The sequence below is a fragment of the Hemiscyllium ocellatum genome (assembly GCF_020745735.1).
Source record: "Hemiscyllium ocellatum isolate sHemOce1 chromosome 27 unlocalized genomic scaffold, sHemOce1.pat.X.cur. SUPER_27_unloc_42, whole genome shotgun sequence".
NCBI lineage: Eukaryota > Metazoa > Chordata > Chondrichthyes > Orectolobiformes > Hemiscylliidae > Hemiscyllium > Hemiscyllium ocellatum.
Genome location: NW_026867512.1, coordinates 97115 through 119108, shown reverse-complemented (window position 1 = coordinate 119108; position 21994 = coordinate 97115). Strand labels below are relative to the sequence as shown.

The following is a 21994-nucleotide window of genomic DNA, read 5'->3' as shown; positions in this document are numbered from 1 at the left end:
CCTGATGAAGGTGCAGAGCTCTGAAAGCTCGAACTTCTAAACAAATCTAATGGACTACAACCTGGTGATGTGTGATTTTTTTTTATGTTTGTACACCCCAGCCCAACACTGGCATCTGCATATTGTAACTTGGTTGTTTTAGGGAAGTTCTACAGAAACTAGAATGATCTGTTCTGAATTCCTGTCATGTGCAGGCAGCAATGACTTTTGTAATCCCCTTTTCACAGGATATGAGAAGAGCAGCTTTGCAGATAGAGCTCCCCAACTGAGTACCATGTGAAGGTCTGACAGAGCCCCTTGATTCGTGGGACAGGAGAGACGTCCCTCTTTCAGTCCAGAAGGGGAAAATTCTTTGAACGTTTTTGTCTGCTTCAGTAGGCTCTTAAAGTATCATCTTTACCTGAACCACAGGGGCACGTGCCTGAGCCAGTTTGCCCACTGTGGGGAAAGGAAGTCTCAGGAGGCATTCCGCGCGCCATGGAGAAACCGTGGAAGTGTGGGGATTGCGGGAAAGGATTCCGCTACCCCTCCATGCTGGAGATCCACCGCCGTGTCCACACCGGGGAGCGGCCCTTCACCTGCTCCGTCTGCGGCAAGGGCTTCACCCAGTTGCCCCACCTGCTGACCCACCAGCGGCTCCACACCGGGGAGAGGCCGTTTGCTTGCTCCGAGTGCGGGAAGGACTTCAGCGAATCGTCCAGCCTGCTCATGCACTGGCGGGTCCACACCAGGGAGCGGCCCTTCACCTGCTCGGTGTGCGGCAAGGGCTTCTCTCACTCGTCCACCCTGCTCAAGCACCGGCAGGTCCACACCGGGGAGCGGCCCTTCACCTGCACCGTCTGCGGCAAGGGCTTCACCCGCTCGTCGCACCTGCTGACCCACCAGCGGGTCCACACCGGGGAGAGGCCATTCAGCTGCTCCGTCTGTGGCAAGAGCTTCTCTCACTCGTCCAGCCTGCACAATCACCAGCGGGTCCACACCGGGGAGCGGCCCTTCACCTGCTCCATATGCGGCAAGGGCTTCCCTTACTCGTCCACCCTGCTGCGGCACCAGCAGGTCCACACCGCGGAGCGTCCTTCACCTGCTCCGTCTGCGGCAAGGGCTTCTCTCACTCATCCACCCTGCTGCGGCACCAGCTGGTGCACACCGGCGAGGACGCCTTCACCTGCTCCGTCTGTGGCAAGGGCTTCCCCCACTCATCCGGCCTCCAGATCCACCAGTGGGTCCACACGGGGGAACATCCTTCTGATAGACCAGAAGTGCGCATAATACAGAGGAACTTCGATTATCCAGAATTAGATGAACCAGCACGGTGGCTCAGTGGTTAGTGCTGCTACCTCACAGTACCAGGGACCCGGGTTTCATTCCTGCCTCAGGCGACAGACTGTGTGGAGTTTGCACATTCTCCCTGCGTCTGCGTGGGTTTCCTCCTAGTGCTCCGGTTCCGTCCCACAGTCCAAAGATGTGCAGGTCAGGGTGAATTGGCCATGCTAAATTGCCCGTAGTGTTAGTTACATTAGTCAGAGGGAAATGGGTCTGGGTGGGTTACTCTTCGGAGGGTCAGTGTGGACTGGTTGGGCCTGTTTCCTCACTGGAAGGGATCTAATCGTCAAGCGACGGAAATACACCCTGCATGTGTCCTTTGGATAATCGAGGTTCCTGTGTATTCCAAAAGTGGCCTAACCAACGTCCTGTCCAGACCCCAACCCCTATACTCAGTGCTCTGACCAATAAAGTGATCTGCAGAATCTGCGGGGCTTGCTTAATCCTGGAAGGTAAATCACGTGTTTCTCCTTCTCTTGCAGGTGGATCCAAGATTTCACTCTCTGTCCCATTGAGTCTCCAGTCAGGTCCTTCAGCTCAACTGGTCTCTCTCAGTATTTCTGACCCATGTGAGCCTCTACGCACCTCCCCTTCACTTGCTCACACTTGATTTCCCTTACAGCAGCATTCCCTTCAGTTCCTTTCTCCCTGACGTCTGTATCCAGCTTCTCCTTAAATGCCGTCCACCTCGACCTGCTACTGTGGGGGTCATTCCCGCTGCAGACAGAGGTCTCTCCTTTGTAACCTCTTCAAAAGATTTACCGCTGACTTCCCCCTTCAGTCTTTTCCATTTCTGGGTCTCCCCGCTGTTGCCAAACTTGGAAGGGTTCAGAAAAGATTTACAAGGATGTTGCCAGGGTTGGAGGATCTGAGCTACAGGGAGAGGCTGAACAGGCTGGGGCTGTTTCCCCTGGAGCGTCGGAGGCTGAGGGATGACGTTATAGAGGTTTACAAAATTATGACTGGCATGGATAGGATAAATAGGCAAAGTCTTTTCCCTGGGGTTGGGGAATCCAGAACTAGAGGGCATAGGTTTAGGGTGAGAGGGGAAGATATAAAAGAGACCTACAGGGCAACTTTTTCATACAGAAGGTGGTGTGTGTATGGAATGAGCTGCCAGAGGAAGTGGTGGAGGCTGGTACAATTACAACATTTAAGAGGCATTTGGATGGGTATATGAATAGGAAGGGTTTGGAGGGAGATGGGCCGGGTGCTGGCAGGTGGGACTATATTGGGTTGGGATATCTGGTCGGTATGGACCGGTTGGACCGAAGGGTCTGTTTCCGTGCTGTACATCCTGGTTTTGATTTGCCTTTTGGCTGGTACTGAAATCCACTCCGGACAGAATTCAGAGATGTTTTGATTTTTTTTGAGTAAATTGTTACGGAGCTAGGATAGCCTGAAAAGGGACAGACTCCTGTTTTGCAAAACGCACTAGTTAAGCATCAATAAACGTTGCGTCGTCACAAAGACTTCAGGAAGATCTTTTGGTTTCAGTTTATCTGTGTGTGTTTGTTGGGGGAAAGGTTTTTGGTCACAATTTACAGTGTTCGCAGCCGGCAGAGAGAAATCAGCGGACATATAACTAGTGCGCAGAGTACAACGGCAATATCGTCGTTGACCGTGCGGAAATCCAGTGTCAAGGTGGAAAAGCGCAGCAGGTCAGCCAGCGTCCAAGGAGCCAGAGAATCGACGGTTTGGGCAGAAGCCCTTCAACAGGAATGCCAGTGTCAGTTTAAATCGTTTTAAAGGAGTCGAACGTTTGCCTGCTTTGAAACGAGCGGAAGAGTCAACAGGAGATGTTACATATCATCTTGCAAAAGAAAATAACCAACAGGTTAGCTTGAACTCGTCGGAACGTGCATCCATAGTGAAGAGCTGGGAAATGGAGATTTTACCTCTTTTGAGAGAGGTTGGAGCTGAAGAGACTTCTGTTTAACAACTTATGACCCTATAAAACTGAACAACTTTAAGCTTAGACATGTCTTTATCAGAGAAACTTTAAGTATAGTCAGAATTAAACCAGAAAGCATAACGTACATATTAACATCATTTTTAAAGTTAGTGTTTATTTTGTTTAATGTCTTTATAAACACTGACTGCTGTGATAGGAATGTACTGCTTCTTTCTAGGCCACAGTCGCCTGGATCACAACATGAATTCAACTGTTTCACCCAGTTCTGAATTATAGCAGCCCCAGGGCTTGTTTTATTAAAACGCAAAATTATGCAATAATTATAAAGGAATTTGTGTAAACATTCTGAAATGCTTATCACGTCACTAGTGAAGTCTTAAACGCTTAACCATTTAATTAACCCAATGCATGTGTGTAGATGAAGGAATTAAGAATTGATATTTGTGTCGAGGTTCACGTTTTGGAGGGATTAGTTACCGATGATCAATAATGATTGGAGTTTACACGCCAGAATAAGTTCAGTTCATTGTTGATCTGGTATCCTGGCACACTTGGGCAGGTCTTAAGATGCTGCTGTTATGTCTAGAACAGCATCCAGAAAACATTTTGTACTAAGAGTCTTCTGTTCAAGAGAAAATGAAACCCATCCCACTGGATTCACAACAAAAGTCTTTTAAAAATACAAGTGCTAAGCAGCCTTCCCTCCCTCCAACCGAAAAGCAAACCTTCCATCACCTTGCAAATCTCTGCTCTGACAAATCCCAGCCCGGTGACCGACAGCAAGCAAGTTGTGCACGGAATTGACAAATATGCTGCTTGGTCTTAAAATCCAGTGTGTTTTCACTTGTTAGGTTAGGTTAGATTACTGACGGTGTGGAAACAGGCCCTTCGGCCTGTTAGGACTGCGATCAATGACACTCGAGACCAATCGAAGCCATTTAGGAATAGCAGATGATGGCTAGGAATCTCTTGGGTGAACAATAGTTTCTTGAGTCTTGAGGCATATAGCACTTTACAATCTCTAACTGCAGCATAAAAGCACAAATTTACTTGTTGCAAATTTGAACGCGGAAGAAAAAAATACACAACTCGGGGGTCTTTGGACCACAGCCCTCACTTTCTGAGGCCTTAAAGGGGAAGGATCAGAAATGAGAGATACAGTTATAAAGTAAAATCATATATTGTCCCGCGTTTCTCTCTCGGGCATAGCTCCTCCATCTCCTCTGGTTTCGATCCCGTAATCTTTCTCTGGGGTGCCCCCATCACAGGCTCCTCCAGCACCGCTGCCTGGTATGCGGGTGGGGGATCATCCTTTCCCGTCAGGGCACGGTCAATCGTTCGTGTCACAAGCGTCCTGATACATGGTATACAACAACAACCATAGGTAATAAAGATAGCAACAGAGATGCATAAACCAAGGGCCAGCTGTCCCAGCATATTTCCCCATCTACCGAATGTGTTATTCAGCCAATCTATGACTGGGTTTTTAACCCCCGACTGATGCTTCAATTCAGTGGCTAAGGCTCGGAGTTTAACATCTGGTGACCCTGAACGGGGGAGGAAGAGACTGCAGGTTGGCAGGTCAGTGGGCAGACAATTTTTTCGGCCGAAAATTTTAAGGTGAGGAAGCGCCTGTTACATCTAAGGCTTCCAGTAGTTAACTTTTGAGTTAGTTCTTGTCTGCTTTCCGATCCTCACCAACCCAAATTAATTTAACTTGGCCACAGAGGCGCAGAATCCTGGCTGGTAAGTCATTTTTTAAAATCTAAAGTAGCGTAAAACTTGGAGATAACAAGGGCTCCGTAGCATAAAAACTTGGAGGTAACAAGGGCTCCGTAGCGTAAAACTGGTAGCGTAGACCAGTTGTTAAGAAGAGAGATCTGCCAAGCGAAGGTCAGGTTTTGAAAGACGTACTGTTCTAGGGCGGATCCCGACAGGGAGGGGGTCAGATGGAGGAACTTAATATCTGAATTTGTATGTCAATGTGTGAGAGAAAGAGTCTGTGTGTGTGTGTGTGAGGGTCTGTGTGCGAAAAGACAGAGAGTGAGGGGCCGACCCAAAGAGAGAGAGAGAGAGCGAGTGCTGCGAGCATAACGGACAGTGTGTCTGTGTGAAAGAGAGCGAGAGTGAAAAATCTGTACAGCCTGCAGAAACTTTAACCCTTTGTGATCTGGTTTAAATGCACTTGTTTGTTGGTGATTGAATGCTTGGGTTTTCTTCTTAGAGCTTGAGTTCCAGGACTGTTTTAAATGTGATTTTTATGGAAACTTAACATGATTTTTTTAAGGTTGATAACTTCTGTTCTTTTACAAGTCATGACTGCCTAACTATCCTTTTCTAACTAATCTCTTTTATCTTTACATAAAAGCAATATATGAAGGACAGTTGAAGTTTGAGTTCAACAGTAGGTTGTTGTAAAAACGAAAACTTCCATGGTTATTATCTGTGACCTTGGATTCGGCCATTGTTCATGCATTAGAAGTTTTTTTTAACTTGAATTGACAAATTATTGTAAGACAGCTCTGATTATTTTACGACCTAAAGTATTGTAATTAAGAAATGATTGGTCAGGAGTACTTAAGAAAACTAATTTTGGATCTAAATTAGGGTAATAAATCTGGGTGATTACAGTGGATTTCAAAATTGGGAACTGTATGACTTTTACATTTTAAATATTAAATACTGAATAAATGGAAGTAAATATATAAATATGTTTACAAGTTAGGAACAGGCTTTAAAGTTAGTCAAGCATGAATTGATAAATTGGTGTTTGAGGATATGGGAAGCTAGGAACATTGCAATATTTCTTAATTATTATAGCTATGTTTAAAGTCAATTTTAACATTGGAAGTCAGGCTTTGGGAAACTTTATAGGCTTAGACATTAAGCAGGATAAGTTGGAATTAACCTTGAGACAACAGCCTTAAGCTTGTTTGCATCCTGATAAATTCTGCTGGGTCATCACAGAAAGGTGGATTTGTATCTAAAGAAGAAAATTGTTAGTTTGTTTGAACAGTTCAGTTGGGTGTGCAGCCAGTTTTGATGTGTTGGAACTAAGTACTATAATAAAATACGCTATAATTGAGGATGTTTAAGGGCCTGTACGGCACTGTATTTTTCGATGTTCTATGTTCTAATGTTCAGAGATGTTTGAAGTAGGAACAGAATCATGATAATGCACACGTTAATTGTATAGACAACAGATGAGAAAGGGCTTTGGGGCTCATCCTGGACTGGTTGTTAATCAGCAGTTTGCATGTCTGACCAGGAACGTTTCCAGTTTTGGTTCTAGGTGGTTAAACAGAAAAGTGAATGACTTGAAGGTTGAAGGTTCAACTCTTAACACATGATAGTAATGACCAAATTAGGTTCAGATCAAAAAAGATAGAGTCTGAAAGATAAAGGCAACAGGATGTTTATTTTAGTGGCAACATTTAAAAGAAACAGTTTGAATAGTGAGATAACCGTGGAGAATGTTTTAAAACCAGTTGAACAGAGAGCAAGGTAATATAGTCTGACTGAAGAAAATACATTTAGGTTTGAGCTTTCAAGAATAAATTGATTAAAGCAAAAGCATCAGACGAAAAAAGGAATTAGAAAGTTGCATTTGGAATGTTAAAATCAAGATTACAATGAAGTATTCTAAGGAATAAAAGCATAGTCAAAAAACAGATGAGGTAATCTAAAGGTGAAAGTGGTCATTTTTTACTTAAACATCACCAGTACTTTTTTTATTATCATTAAATATTTTCACTGTGCTGTTGCAGAGGAAAATGAAATTATGATCTGTCAAAACTCTTAAAAAGGATAGTGATGAGAACACTTGTGGAGAAAAACCATGGAAAAAACTGTATTTGAAAGGGAAGTTATGTTCAGGAGAGCCCATGGGTCACAGGCTTAGGATAGGGGTTAGGCCATTTAAAACTGAGATGAGGAAACATTTCTTCACCCAGAGAGTGGCGAGTCCATACAATTCTATGCCACAGAAGGTGGTTAAGTCTAAAACATTGAATGTTTTTCAAGAAGGACTTAGATAGGGCTAAAGGATCAAAATGTATTAGAAGAAAGTGAGTAAGAGACTATGCTTCAGTAAAAGAGGGCATTTATGGAGACCATATCTGGAACACGGCACAATGTTAGGCACCTCTATTTAAGAACGGGTGTATGTGTTCAGAGAGCATTTGGAAGGGATGGGTTGTCTTTTGAGAACAGGCTTTGTTTGTATCTGCAGGAGCTTTGCAGAGTGAGTGGTTATTAATCGAAAATTAAGATGTTGAGTGGTTTGAAGTTTCATCTGGTGGGATAATCTTAAATTCAGAGTCTCTGTTTCAAAGGCCACAGATTAGAACAATTTTTCTTCCTTATGGAGAATTGGGAATCTTTGGAACTGTTCTGCTAAAATGTGGTGTTAAATATAGATTCTTGATCAGCAAGGAGGGAAATCTTCTGTGCTGTACTTTTCTATCTGTCTCCTAAAATACATGGGATTACAGAGTAAATGGATCATCCATAGCTTGAATAGCTGAGCATTTAGAAACCATTAGCAGAATTGGAGACAGTCAGCATAGATTTATGAAAGGGAAGTCAAGCTTGACAAATTTACTGGAATGTTTTGAGGATGTAAATAATAGTTACTGAAAGGGAGCCAGTGGAGGTGGTTTATTTGGAATTTCAGAAGACTTTTAACAAAGTCTCAATAAGGGATTAATGCGTAAAGTTAAAGAATGTAGGAATAGATCTAGTTTATTGAGGTGGATATAAAACAGGTTGGCAAGTGGGAAAAGAGTAAGAAGAAACAGGTCTTTTTCTGAATGGGAGGCTGGAAATGAGGGGCAGTAGCCAGATCCTGATGTGGATAGGTTTTTGCCCTGTTGTAAGATTCTCCATACAGGTATCAAAGGACCCATGCGGAGCGACGGTGGTATTGGACTCCGACCCCACACAAGATCGCTTACCCGAGGATATCAAGTTGGTACAATTGACAAAGCCAGCTGCAACAGAACCCGTTTCCTCACGAAGAGTGAAGCAGCCGAATTAACGGTAAGCCGAGCGGACCTGTGGTGGTACTGCGGAGGTAGGATCCTGTACAATTGGTTGCCTCTAAATTGGGAAGGGAGTTGTGTCCTAGTAACCCTGAATGCCCCGCTCTTTATGTCCCCACGAGCACCTGGTGATTACACCTTCCAGAAGCCACCCCGGGGACTCGATCGCCATGCCCAACATAGGCGAAACATCAACCCAATAGTGGATTTAAAGAACCCTCATGGTGTCTGGATCGATGCAATCGGTCAGGCCAGAAACATCCCCGATGAGTATAAACTAATAGACGAGGTGGCCTCCGGCTTTGAGAGCTTTCCCCTTTTTGTGGCCATCTTCCCCGTCACGATAAATAAACACACCAATAGAATCAATCTCATCCATTATAATGTCCAAAGGCTTGCCAACGTAACCCGAGATGCGGTTGACGCGATCCACGAGCAGCTTGCTCAGACTTCCCTTATGACCCTGCAGAATAGGATGGCCCTGGACATGTTACTGGCCGAGAAAGGGGGGGGTCTGTGCACTGTTCGGAGAAACGTGCTGTACCTCAATATCAAACAACACAGGCCCGGATGGCAAGCTCACGCAGACCTTGATAGAACTCCGAGCCCTAGCCACTGAACTGAAGCAACAGTCGGGGATTAAAAACCCAGTCATAGATTGGCTGAATAGCACATTCGGTAGATGGGGAACTGTGCTAGGACAGCTGGCCCTTGGTTTATGCATCTCTGTTGCTATCTTTATTACCTGTGGTTGTTGTTGTATACCATGTATCAGGACGCTTGTGACACGAACGATTGACCGTGCCCTGACGGGAAAGGATGACCTCCCACCCGCACACCAGGCAGCGGTGCTGGTGGAGCCTGTGATGGGGGCACCCCAAGGAAAGATTACGGGATCAGAACCAGAGGGAATGGAGGAGCTGTGCCTGAGAGAGAAGCGCGGGACAATATATGATTTTGCTTTATAACTGTGTCACTCATTTCTAATCCTTCTACTTTCGGGCCTCAGAAAGTGAGGGCTGTAGTCCAGAGACCCCCCCAGTTGTATATTTTTTTTCCCATTCAAATTTGCAACAGGTAAATTTGTGCTTTTATGTTGCAGTTAGAGATTGTGAAGTGCTCTATTCCTCAGAACTAAAGAGACTATTGTTCACTCAAGAGATTCCTAGCCATTATCTGGTATTCCTAAATGGCTTCGATTGGTCTGGAGGGCCGCTGATCACAGTGATGGGCAGTGGTAACTGGCTTGTGTCCGTCCTTGACGGCTGTGAAATGGATGTGGGTTTTTATTGGTCAGTGAAGATGACTGTTTAGCCAATGACGGGTAAGATTCCTCGAGCGAGGGACAACCTAAGACAGGCACAGTCGTGCATTGACCTTCAGAATGGTGGCCTGTGGTCATGTGGTTTTAACAGATGCCTGGCTTTTGTATCCGTGTCGGGAATCTGGTCAAGTTTCTGGCTTGTAAAGCAGCTTGATAGAAGGAAAATCGTGGACCCAGTACAATGTATTCTCAGTATTTTTGACAGATGAAAGTGCCAGTTTTGTGGCAGCTTCCAGAACCGACTTAATCCTATTACAAAAGGATTTGACATGATGTCAGTAGTTTAAAAGTTAGTTTAGGATGTCATGATATAATACGACCGATTTTAATGGGAGGTTGTACAATTGGGTGTTCTTTGGACAGCGGACCTTCATTCTGCAGGCATCCTAACTCATCCACTTTGTGTTTTCCTCTGGTTCTCTTCCATTTGTTATCATACTCAGTTATACTTTTTTTTGTAGTTTTGTTGGTTTTGAGGGAGCTTTTGTAGTTGTTTTCTTTAAAAGAAGTAACCTAGAATTGCCTACTAATTGTTAATTTTCGCTTGTTGCTTGTTTTATAGTGGTATGCTGCTTAGGGACCCCTTCACCCTGAACTGATGTCTCCCTAGAACCGGTCGGCCTGGTTGAGATAACGTGTTCGGAGAAGCCAAAGGGATGTGTGGGGGCGTCCGCCGACACACCCGTCCTCTGTTGCCGCGCGACATTGCGTTTGTAACGGTATGGGTTGATGTGGCCTCAGTAGAGGCCAAGGGAGGGAGTGTTGGGATATATATATAATATAAAATAGGCCTAGGCAGGGTAGAATTGTAATTACTGCTTGGGAATCGGGGGGCACTGCGGAGCAGTTGTTTGGACTGCTGACCGAAACTGCCTGTACAGCTGGACTGTTGCTTACCAGACTGGAATTGTCTCGTGGATATTTGCCAAGGTCAGGCAGCACAATGGCCGGCTCTTCTCAGCGTAGCTGCCAAGGCCATAACAGGTGGCTGAGCTGTTGTTTACCAGACTGGAAACCGTCTCGTGGATATTTGCCAAGGCCGAATTTAGCTCTGTCACAGGAGACACTTTGTGTGCGGGAGATCATGTGTGTGAGTGATTACGTAGCATTAGCTTAGTGAAAAAATATATCAGGCGCGGACTTTTGGAAAAGCAGCAGAACGTGTACACCTTCTCCAGTGAACGCATGTACTTCACTGAAATCAGCCACGGTTCTGAAATAAACGCGAGCTTGTGCCAATTAATTGAGTGTCTGTGGTCTCTCCTCTAAACGAACACGCGAGGACAAAGTTCTGTCCTAACACTCTCCATCTAAATCTTTAACACTATGGCAGTCCCAGTCTATGTTTGGAAAGTTAAAATCCCCTACCATAACTACCCTATTATTTTTACAGAAAGCTGAGATCTCCTTGCAACTTTGTTTCTCAATTTCCCTCTGACTATTGGGGGTCTATAATACAATCCCAATAAGGTGATCATCCCTTTCTTATTTCTCAGTTCCACCCAACTAACTTCCTTGGATGTATTTCCGGGAATATCTTCCCTCAGTACAGCTGTAATGCTACCCCTTATCAAAAATGCTACCCATCTCCTCTCTTGCCTCCCCTTCTATTGCATTTGTATCCTGGAACATCAAGCTGCCAGTCCTGCCCATCCCTGAGCCATGTTTCCATAACTGCTACAACATCCCAGTCTCGTGTTCCTAACCATGCCAAGTTCATCTGCTTTCCCTGTTAGGCCCCTTGCATTGAAATAAATGCAGTTTAATTTATTACTCTTACCTTGTCCCTGCCTGCCCTGACTGTTTGACTCACTTCTGTTCTCAGCTGTACCCGTCTCAGATCGATCTCTTTCCTCACTATCTCCCTGGTTGGACTGAAGGATCTGTTTCCGTGCTGTATATCTATATGACTACCAGTCCTGATGTAAGTTTAGAAATGAGTAACTTTCAATAATTCAATCTTGTTGAATTCACCTCCTGAAAGGTTTCAAATGAACCCCTCCAAGCAATATGATTTAAATATGTGGAGTTGGATAAAGTATCCCATCAAGTTCAACATGAATGCGCAGTTGAAGAAGTCAGAAGTCACACAACACCAGGTTACAGTCCAACAGGTTTATTTAAAATCCCAAGCTTTCGGAGCATTGCTCCTTCATCAATGCTGCTCCTTTATCACTTCACCTGATGAAGGAACAGTGCTCCGAAAGCTCGTGGGTTCAAATCAATCTACTGGGATTCTCACCTGGTGTCATGTGACTTCTGACCTGTCCACCCGATCCAACAACAGCACCTCTGCATCAGAGTTGGTGAATGAGATCAGATTTTATTCAGTGATGTTCATCTGGACGTCCTTGTGCCTGAAACATTGATTCTCCTGCTCCTTGGATGCTGCCTGACCTGCTGTGCTTTTCCAGCACCATACTCTCAACTCCAATCTCCAGCATTTGCAGTCCTCACTTTCTCCTGGTTCATGTGGAAACTCAACACTGTCAGAGTGACAAAGGGACACAAGTCATAGAATATTATTACACAGAGACAGGCCCTTCAGCCAAAACTGGTCCATGCTGACCAAAATGTTTGTTAACACTAACCCCCTCATCTTTTTTTCCATCTTTTCCTCTCATCATAAAAATGAGTCCTTGGTCTTGAAATCCCCCACCCTAGGGAAGAGACAGCTATCATTAACACAACTCCACCCCTCATGGTTTAAAAATATTGCCTCTCAACCTCCTCTGCTCCACTGGAAAAACATCCCAGCCTATCCAGCCTAAATTCTAATTTGATAATAATGGCAGTGATGATTTTGGCTGTGTGTGTGTCAAGGGTCTCTCATTTCTAAGCCAATGCTATGCCTCTTAAGTTCACCTCATCTTAAAACGAATGGCACCCCATTCATTTAAAACGTCCATGTTTCTGTGCAAAGTCAGTCCTGGTCAGGAAATAGGCAGCGGTGTCTTTTGTTCCCGTAGACTGCTCTGTTTTGAGATGTATGAGTAAATCTTCAGAACAAAAGATTAATGCAGCCTTTATTCATGTCTCATTATTAAAAACACTTTCTCCATTTACAGATGTGATTGAGAAGCTTCCCCCAATGAATCTTTGACTGATGACAGCATTTGTCAGGCTTTTGAAAGTCACTGTAGCTCTGTCACAGCACAGGGGAGGGCTCTTTCAGACAGAACGCGTCATGCAGAAAATTCTCCCACATTAGTTGAGCAAAGTTGATGTCTTTTTAAGACATTGTGAAACTTGAAAGGGTTCAGAAGAGGTTTGGAAGGATGTTGCCAGGGCTGCAAGGTTTGAGCTACAGGGAGAGGCTGAATATGCTGGTACTATTTTCCCGGAAGCTTCAGAGTCAGCCAGAAACATCTGTTGAATCAGGAAAATCTCTTCCTGCAGCAGCTTTGGACAGACTACTCACTAAAACCCGAACCAAATCCAGGGGGAAAAATATGGGACAACTGCCCTTTCATTGTAGAAGTGTTTTAGATTTATACAGTTTGTTAGTAGTTTCGTCCATTTGTTCGAGAGTTGTTTAAATAAATTGCTGATTGTTGATTTTAAAGTGTCAGGGATTTACTACCTACAGCAGGTTACACCATTTATCACAGCGACTTTACAGATTAAAGGGTAGGGTCATGTCTTGTGTTGTTGTGTGGAATCTGTGACAGCTGCAACAATTCATCCCAACTCCTGTACTCATTGCTCTGACTGATGAAAGCAACATGCCGAAAGTCTTCTTCACCACCCTGTCTACCCCTGACTCCACTTTCTAGGAGCTATGAACCTGTACCCATACATCTCTTGGTTTGAAATACTGCAGATGAAACAGATTTGGTGCTTTTCGGTACGTGTTGTTATTTGGTGCTTATCTCGACTAATTTTATACTGAATGCATGACTGATGAAGGCCAGTGTGCCAAAAAATTTCTACCTGTGACTCCACTTTCAGAGAACTGTGAACCTCTACTCCAAGATCCTTCTGTTCCACTACACTCCTTAAGGTCCTACCATTCACCATGAAATTCCTACCTTGATTTGACTATACAAAATGTAAGACCTCACACCTATCTATATTAAACTCCATTTGCCATTAACCTTAAACCTATGCCCTCTAATTTTGGATTCCCCCACCTAAGGGAAAAGACCTTGCCTATTTACCCTACCCATGACCCTCATGATTTTATAAACGTCTTTAAAGTCACTCCTCAGCCTCCAAAGCTCCAAGGAAAATAGCTCCTGTCTGTTCAGCCTCTTCCTGTAGCTCAAACCCTCCAGCCCTGGCAGCATCCTTGTAAATGTTTTCTGAACCCTTTCAAGTTTCATAACACCCTTCCTGTAGCAGAAAGCACAGAATTGCATGCAGTATTGCAACAATGATGGAACCTATGTCCTCTCTGAAGAGGATTTTAAAACAATATTTATAACTACAAGCAAATCAAGTTAGTTGTGCATGACTTTCCCATAGCAGTTTGTTTTGGCTGTCCTTCATTAACCTATGCTTTTTAATATACAAGAAAATATTTTGTGGGATGTGATTGTTGCTCGCATGTCCAACATTTGCTCTCATGACCTTTGGATCGAGCAATTGGCTACATGCTAGAAGGCCGTCGAGAGTCAACCACATTGTCGTAGGTCTGGAGTCACATGATGTGAGTGTGCACACACGTGTGTAGGGCTGTGAATTGTAGATTTCCCTCCCTAAAAGAACACTTTCACAATAATCAATAATGATTGGAGAAAAGCAACAGTTCTGGCAGCATCTATGAGGAGACGACAGTGTTACTGTTTTGAGTCCGGTGGCCCTTCAAAGCTTGGCTGAATTCAAAACATCAACTGTTTTCTTTCCACAGATGCTGCCAGACCTGCTGCGTTTCCCCAGCAATTGTACCAGTTGTTGCTGATCTCCAACATCTGCAATCCATTGTTTTCATCAATAACGTTTCCTGGTTGCCAGTACTGAGACAAACTCTCACTTCCAGATCTTTTTATTCATTGAAAATAAAGTCCACTAGTATCCATGATGGGATTTTAATTTTTGTTCTCAGAAGACAGAGATCTCTGGGCTACTTAACCAGTATCACTAGATCACAATCTTCCCTTCACTGACAGTGACATTGACAACTGCTGAAAATATGTTGCTGGAAAGCACAGCAGGTCAGGCAGCATCCAAGGAGCAGGAGAATCGACGTTTCGGGCATGAGCCCTTCTTCAGGAATGCCTGAAACATCCATTTTCCTGCTCCTTTGATGCTGCCTGACCTGCTGTGCTTTTCCAGCAACACATTTTCAGCTCTGATCTCCAGCATCTGCAGTCCTCACTTTCTCCTCAGTGACAATGACAATCTTGTCCTAAATATTTTTCTTTATTCATTCATGGAACGTGACACTTTGAATTGGCACTTGGTTTTTGTTGGGAGACAGAGGGCAGTTAAGAGTCAACTACATGACTTTGGATCAAGAGTGACACATTCACCAAACTAGGAAAGGACTGAAGATCTCCTTCCTTTAAAAAAAAGGTCATTAGTGAACAAAATAGGTACTTATCAAGCGTCATAAGATCACCAAAGCAGCGATAAGCTTTATATTCCAGAAACATAAATTGATTTCAAATTGCATCGGGGCCATAGCAGCATCAATTTGAAACTCCAGATGATAAATCAAGTAACAATGCCCAAATGCCACCAACTCCCTACAATCTCTAGGCTTCCCAACACTGACTGGTCTGTAATTGCCAGTTGTATCCTTTTCCTCATTACTATTTACTATTCAGTTCAGCCCATTGAGTTGACTCTGCCATTTATTCAGATCACAATTATTCTGGTAAACATTTATTCCATGTCTTCCTGCCATTGTCCCATAATCCTCAATTCGCTTACTGATTTAAAAAAAAATCTATCTTAGCCTAGAATGCACATAACAACCCAGGCTCAACAGCCCTCTGTAGTATCAAGTTCCACAGATTTACTGCCCTCAGGAGAAATTCCTATCTGTCCTAAACATGCAATCTCTTATTTGGAGGTAACTTCCTCTAGTCGTAGACTCACCCATTTTTCCATGTTTAGCCTGTCAAGTCTCCTCAGGCTCTTGTACGTGACAATAAGGTAACCTCTAATTATAACTTCTAATAAGCACAGGCCCAACCTATTCAGTTCTCGTAAGACATTCTTTCCATCTCTGAAATCATCATGGTCAACCTTCTCTGGACTGCCTCCAATGCCAATATATCTTTCCTCAGGTAAAGGGCCCTGAACTGTTCTCAGTATTCAATTGCGGCCTGACTAGTACCTTACCATAGGTTCACTATAACCTTCCTATATTTATACTCTATTGAAAAGGCCAACCTCCCATTTGCCTCCCTATTACTTACTGAAATTGGATGAAGAGATTCGTGGATGTGATTCCAAATCCCTCTATTCTAAAGTTTTCTCCATTTAATATTCAGTTCTTCACCTCCTGACAAACTGCATGACCTCATTTTCCCATCTGCCAAGCTTTCGTTCATTTGCTTAACCTGTCTATATCCCTCTCCAGATATCTAATGTCATCCTCACCACCTGCTTTCACATCAACTGTCTCTTCTGCAAACTTAGCAAAAGTACATTCACTTTACTTATCCAAGTAATTCGTATACATATTGTAAATAATGTTGGCCCCAGCGTTGATCCCTGTGGTACACCACAAGTTACAAGTTGCCATCCTGAACATGCCCCTTACCACAACTGTGGTCGTTAGCCAATCCTCCATCCATGCCAAATTCAGCTTCCAACGCCCTGGGTTCTTTGCTTACTATTTCATGAGATGCGAATATCACTGGCTGTGCCAACAACTCTTTCCAAACTGACCTTGAAAAGGTGGTCCTGAGCTGCCTCTTAAATTGCTTCACAAACATGGTGTGGTCTGCAACAATGTTCAGGAGTGAGTTCCAGCATTTTGGTCAATAACAAAGAAGCAATGCGATATATCTTGCAGTCGGAATCCTGTGTTCACACTTCTCTGTTCTTGGTGGTTGAGGTCATGACTTGGAAGGTGCTTTTGAAGAACCACCACTCATGCAATCAAGCCAGACTGACAGATTTTGGTCTCAAACTCTGCCATTTGATTTTCCTCATCAATCTACATTCTTTCCAGCCATGTTTCAGTCTCAAACTGCCACGCAATGCCTTCTGTTACGGCTTAAAGGTAAGAATACACAAGATAATCAATCATATTTTGGGTTGTATAAATCTTAGCCTGCCAGAATTATTTTCTTCGACTTGAATTAAACTGGGTGACAGCATGAAATGGTTTGTTGCTCAGACTTGAATCTTCATGCTCAAGGAGACAGTGCCAATAATATCATTAAACTCCTTTTTTTGTTAAAAAAGGACAAGCTCTTGATTTATTTTTACAACTTACTGGTATTCACACCTGCACCTTCAATGTCAAACTCAGACATCATAAACGAAATTACACCATTAATTTTGTTTTACAATAATCCAACAGATTAATTAATAATACAGTGAAATCCAAGGCTGATTAATGTGATATTAGATTTGACCGAAAATGTAAAATTGAGATGAGAGATAACAAATGGGGGAAGGGCAGAAGGTAAGAAATGCAGCATCATAGAAGGTGTTCCTCCAGGGAGTGTATTTTACCAACTACAACTGCTCAATATAAACAAACACTCTGACATGATCCTCCGGTTTTAATGTAAACCATACCCCCATACAGTAGGTACCATTTAAATAAGTTAATAGATACAAGCCTTGAGTAAATCCAGCCTCCAGCCGGACCCCCCGCTTCTTGGAGCTCGGACCTTCCTCCAGCTCCGGGGGGTTGTTGAGCTCCTGGGCTCCGGCCGCCGCCGAAGAAGCCGCGGGCGCCGGCTCTCTCTCCTCCACCGCCGACAGTTTTAATTTGCTTTCCCGTTCACCCGGTAACCGTTACCTCTTGTTTGAAAAGTTCCGACTTTAATGTGAAATGTGTTTTAAAGGTATTTTCTGAGGTAAACGATGCCTGTCTGCCCCCCTCCCTCCGTCAGAAACCGCAGCCTCGCGCCGCCATCTTTGTTTATCTTCTTCATTCCGTCTCCACCTTCTGTGACGCGCGTCATCCACGCCTCCTCCGATCAGATCGCATCTTACTCCACCTGACCAATAGCGGCCGCGTTTGCGTGTCGTGTTGTCCCACCCTCTGCAATCTCTCTCTCCGATTGGTCGGTACGGACCACAAGCTTTGGGATTGGTGGGGAATGTCACAATCGGGTCCGTGTATCCGCCCTTTTCATTCCCGTTCATTCATTCAACAGCAGCTGACCCAATTTACTGCAACGGGCTCTGGGGCTATAGCGGTAGTGTCACATATTCAGGGGGAGGATGTGATTTTTAACGATTTCAACTGTGGCATCTCCACATCCATTCATTCAACCGAAGAGGACTCAATTTAGTGTAATGGGCTCTGAAGGTATAATATTTGTATCCCATGTTGAGAAGAAACCTCTCCCCATTCATTCAATAGAAGAGGACCTATTTGCTGCAGAGGGTTTTATTTTATGGCGCAGTGGTAGTGTCCCAATCTTCGAGCCCTGAAATCTCACTGCTCTGAGGATACGTAATAAGAAATTTTTTAGTCATACGTCACATGACATCATGTTATAGTCCAGCAGGTTGTTTGGAAGATCTTACAGAAATATATCATGAAAGAAATAGAAATAGGATGCTGCACTGGTAGGTGAGACTATGATATGACCGCGTGGCCTCAAGATTAGAGGTAGCAGGTTTAAAACTGAACTGAGAAGAAACTTCGTCACCCAGAGGGTTGTTCATCTATGGAATTCCTTACCCAGGGAAGGATTTGACATTACTTCAGCAATCACTAGAAGCAGTAGATACGTTTTTGAAAAAAATGAAAGAATTAAGGGATATGGTGAAAACGCAGGTAAGTGGAGTATAGTCCACGAAAAGATTAGTCATGATTTTATTGAGTGGTGAAGCAGACTCGAAGGGCCGGAAGTGAGTTGCTGGTTAAAGCACAGCAGGTCAGGCAGCATCCAAGGAATAGGAAATTCGACGTTTCGGGCATAAGCCCTTCATGCCCGAAACGTCGAATTTCCTATTCCTTGGATGCTGCCTGACCTGCTGAGCTTTAACCAGCAACACATTTTCAACTGTGATCTCCAGCATCTGCAGACCTCATTTTTTACTCGAAGGGCCGGAAGGCCGACTCTTGCTCCTAGTTCTATGTTGAAATCACAAGCTTTTGGAGTGTAGTCACTTCAGCAGATGAAGTCATGAAAAAAACAAGTGCAGGAAAGAGAATTTAGATAAATGAAAGACAGAGCAGCTCAATGGTCAATTACTTACTCCCATTCGTAATTTTGATGATCTTACTACACAGCAAGTTGTGTGTTTTCCAAACATTAATTTTATTTCCATTGTTTAAAAATAAATATTTAAGATGAACAGTTTGTTTTTCCTCACTTGGACACATTGTGACCCACAACAATTTATATAGCACTGTGAATATCATAGGAACAATTCATAAACTAGATTTGTCACTGAGTCACTCAAGTAGATACTAGAAAGGAGAAAAAATCCCAACATGTGCAGGATGCTGACGAAAAATCAGCAACCTGAAATGGTAACAGGAGTGAGTGAACAGCCCCAATCAGGAAACTCATATTCTGAAATCCACTACAGTACCTTGTACTATTCTTCACTGAACACTGCAATTGCTTTCCTTTTCAGTTTAATGATCCACCTCCACTTTGAATACCGTAATTGAATCTGACTCCAACACACTCTCTGGCAGACAGTTCCAGAGATCAAAGTATTTTCAATCATTAATGAAGTTAGTTTTGGATCCGTCCCAAAGACAATTCCGATGGACTTTTGCTTCCAAACATTTACACTAAGTTCTTGTTATGGACACATTTCCAACTTAGTAGGTTTATTCAAATTTTATAACATATTGGGATAGCACACTGCTATGCATTGCTACCTCACAGCATAAGGGACCCAAGTTCAATTCCAGCCTCAGGTAACTGTCTGTGTGGAGTTTGCATGTTTTCCCTGTCTGCACAGGTTTCCTTCCACAGTCCAAAGAGGGGCTTCGGTACATCTGTGTGGACCTCCTCCAGTTAACTGAGGGCAATGGGGCACTGTGAGGATCAGTAGATCAGACAATCAGTCAGCAAGTTCTCTCCGGGAGACTTGTCTCAAGAAAGGCAGCGGTTTCTTATCTCATCCATTCTCCTACCCTCCACAAACTCCACACAGACAGTTGCCCCAAGGGTGGAATTGATCCTTGGTTCCTGGTGCCATGAGGCAGCAGTGCTAATCACTGAGTCACCATGCCACCCCTGAGCCACCGTGGGGTTGCAGTCCAACGGAAAACAAATACAGTGCACCAACTCTCCCACTGCACCCACTGTCAGGAGAATCAGTCCTGGGGGGAACTCACAGCAGTGTTAGCTGTGGAATCTGACTGTTGTGAGCGCTGGTGCCCCTGTTGGTGCTTCCGCAAATTGCGGGAAAACGTAAACCTCTTCCCGCACTCAGGGCAGCTGAAGGGCCTCTCCCCGGTGTGGACTCGCTGGTGCTTCAGCAGAGCAGAGGAATCGCTGAAGGCCTTCCTGCACTCGGGGCAGCTGAATGGCCTCTCCCCTGTGTGGACCCGCTGGTGGGTCAGTAGTGTGGAGGAGCGGGTAAAGCCCTTCCCGCACTCTGGGCAGGAGAACGGCTTCTCTCCGGTGTGGACACGCTGGTGCCTAAGCAGGGCAGAGGAATTGCTGAAGGCCTTCCCGCACTCGGGACAACTGAATGGCCTCTCCCCCGTGTGGACCCGCCGGTGGGCCACGAGGTTAGAGGAAACAGCAAAACCCTTCCCGCACTCGGGGCAGGAGAACGGTCTCTCGCGGGTGTGGATCCGCTGGTGGGTCAGCAGGTTGGAGGGCTGGGTAAAGCACTTTCCGCACTGAAGGCAGGAGTACGGCCTCTCCCCAGTGTGGACTCGCTGGTGCCTCAGCAGGTGGGAAGACCTGCTGAAGGCCCTCCTGCACTCGGGGCAGGTAAAGGGCTTCTCACCCGTGTGGACTCGCAGATGGGTCAGCAGAGCGGAAGAGCGGGTGAAGCCCTTCCTGCACTCAGGGCACGAGAACGGCCTTTTCCCGATGTGGACCCACTGGTGCCTCAGCAGGGTAGAGGAATCACTGAAGGCCTTCCCGCACTCAGGGCAGCTGAATGGCCTCTCCCCTCTGTGGACCCGTTGGTGCTTCAGCAGGTCCGAGGATATGCTGAAGGCCTTCCCACACTCAGAGCAGGGGAAGGGCCTTTCCCCAGCGTGGACGCGCTGGTGGGCCACCAGGTGGGAGGAGTAGGTGAAGCCCTTCCCACACTCAGGGCAGGAGAATGGCTTCACCCCAGTGTGTACTCGGCGGTGGTCCAGCAGGCGGGAGGAGCAGGTAAAGCCTTTCCCGCACTCGGGGCAGGAGAATGGCCTCTCCCCGGTGTGACTTCGCCGATGAATCTCCAGGACAGATGGGGCATGGAAGCCTCTCCCGCAGTCGCAACACTTCCACGGTTTCTCCACAGTGTGGGATTCCTCTGGTTTCACCATGGCCGCAGCTACATCCCCATGTATGGCCCCTGCCCACAGTAAATTCCTCTTTCCTGGCCGTATAACTGTTTCAGGCTTTACACACAGTGTGCTGTAACAGTAGAGACTCTCATTCAGTCCCGCTGATGCTGAAAATGGTCTGAAACAGGAACCAAAATGTTTTGCTCCTTCTCACAGAATCATAGTTGAAAATCGTTGAGGTCCTGATGGATTGAGTGACTGTCAGACATTGATGTGAAAGTGGGGACTGCAGATGCTGGAGAGGAGTTGAAAAGTGCGGTTCTGGAACAGCACAGCAGGTCAGGCAGCATCCAAACAGCAGGAGAATCGACAATTCAGGCATAGGCCCTTCATCTGTTGATTTTTAAACTTCAGTCTTCAGATACTCTGGAAAAAGAGATTACAAAAGTCATCACGGTCAGTCCAGGGTAGAAATTCAGAACAAGCTACTCCACTTTCTGCAGAACATTTATTTCTTTTGCTGTTCCACAAAATTGAAAGCATCCCACTCTCTCTCTCTCTCTTCCTCTATTCTCACTCCGCTCAAACTAATTCTCCTGAAGTTGCTGATTCCGGATCTTACAGGGACATAAAAAGCAAAAACGTCAGGACTGACATCTGCGAATTTTGGATAACACCACGTGAAAGTTAATACCTTTCAGGATATTGCTGAGAGTGAGCAAGTCTGATTTTGGGAAGCAAAAGAAGTGCAAATTCAGGTTGAACCTGCAATACAGCTTCTTGATAAAAAAAGACAGACATGAATTGGTTATCGTCCCTGTGGTGGGTGG

The 21994-nt window shown here is 44.8% G+C and overlaps 2 protein-coding genes across 6 annotated transcripts in view; one reads left to right on the top strand and one right to left on the bottom strand.

Annotated features, from left to right (window-relative positions):
* Window positions 1-21994, top strand: part of LOC132808344 (uncharacterized) — a 74489-nt gene that overhangs the window by 777 nt on the left and 51718 nt on the right. The window contains exons 2-4 of the mRNA XM_060822100.1: window positions 228-1261; window positions 8130-8853; window positions 17414-17523. Coding sequence (XP_060678083.1) covers window positions 478-1261; window positions 8130-8853; window positions 17414-17523 — 1618 coding nt within the window. The 5' untranslated portion in view covers window positions 228-477. The remainder of the gene's footprint in view (window positions 1-227; window positions 1262-8129; window positions 8854-17413; window positions 17524-21994) is intronic.
* Window positions 19519-21994, bottom strand: part of LOC132808338 (zinc finger protein 239-like) — a 62337-nt gene continuing 59861 nt past the window's right edge. For all 5 annotated transcript variants that reach the window (XM_060822095.1, XM_060822093.1, XM_060822097.1 and 2 more), the window contains one exon: window positions 19519-21590. In XM_060822095.1, coding sequence (XP_060678078.1) covers window positions 20028-21203 — 1176 coding nt within the window. In that variant the 5' untranslated portion in view covers window positions 21204-21590 and the 3' untranslated portion in view covers window positions 19519-20027. The remainder of the gene's footprint in view (window positions 21591-21994) is intronic.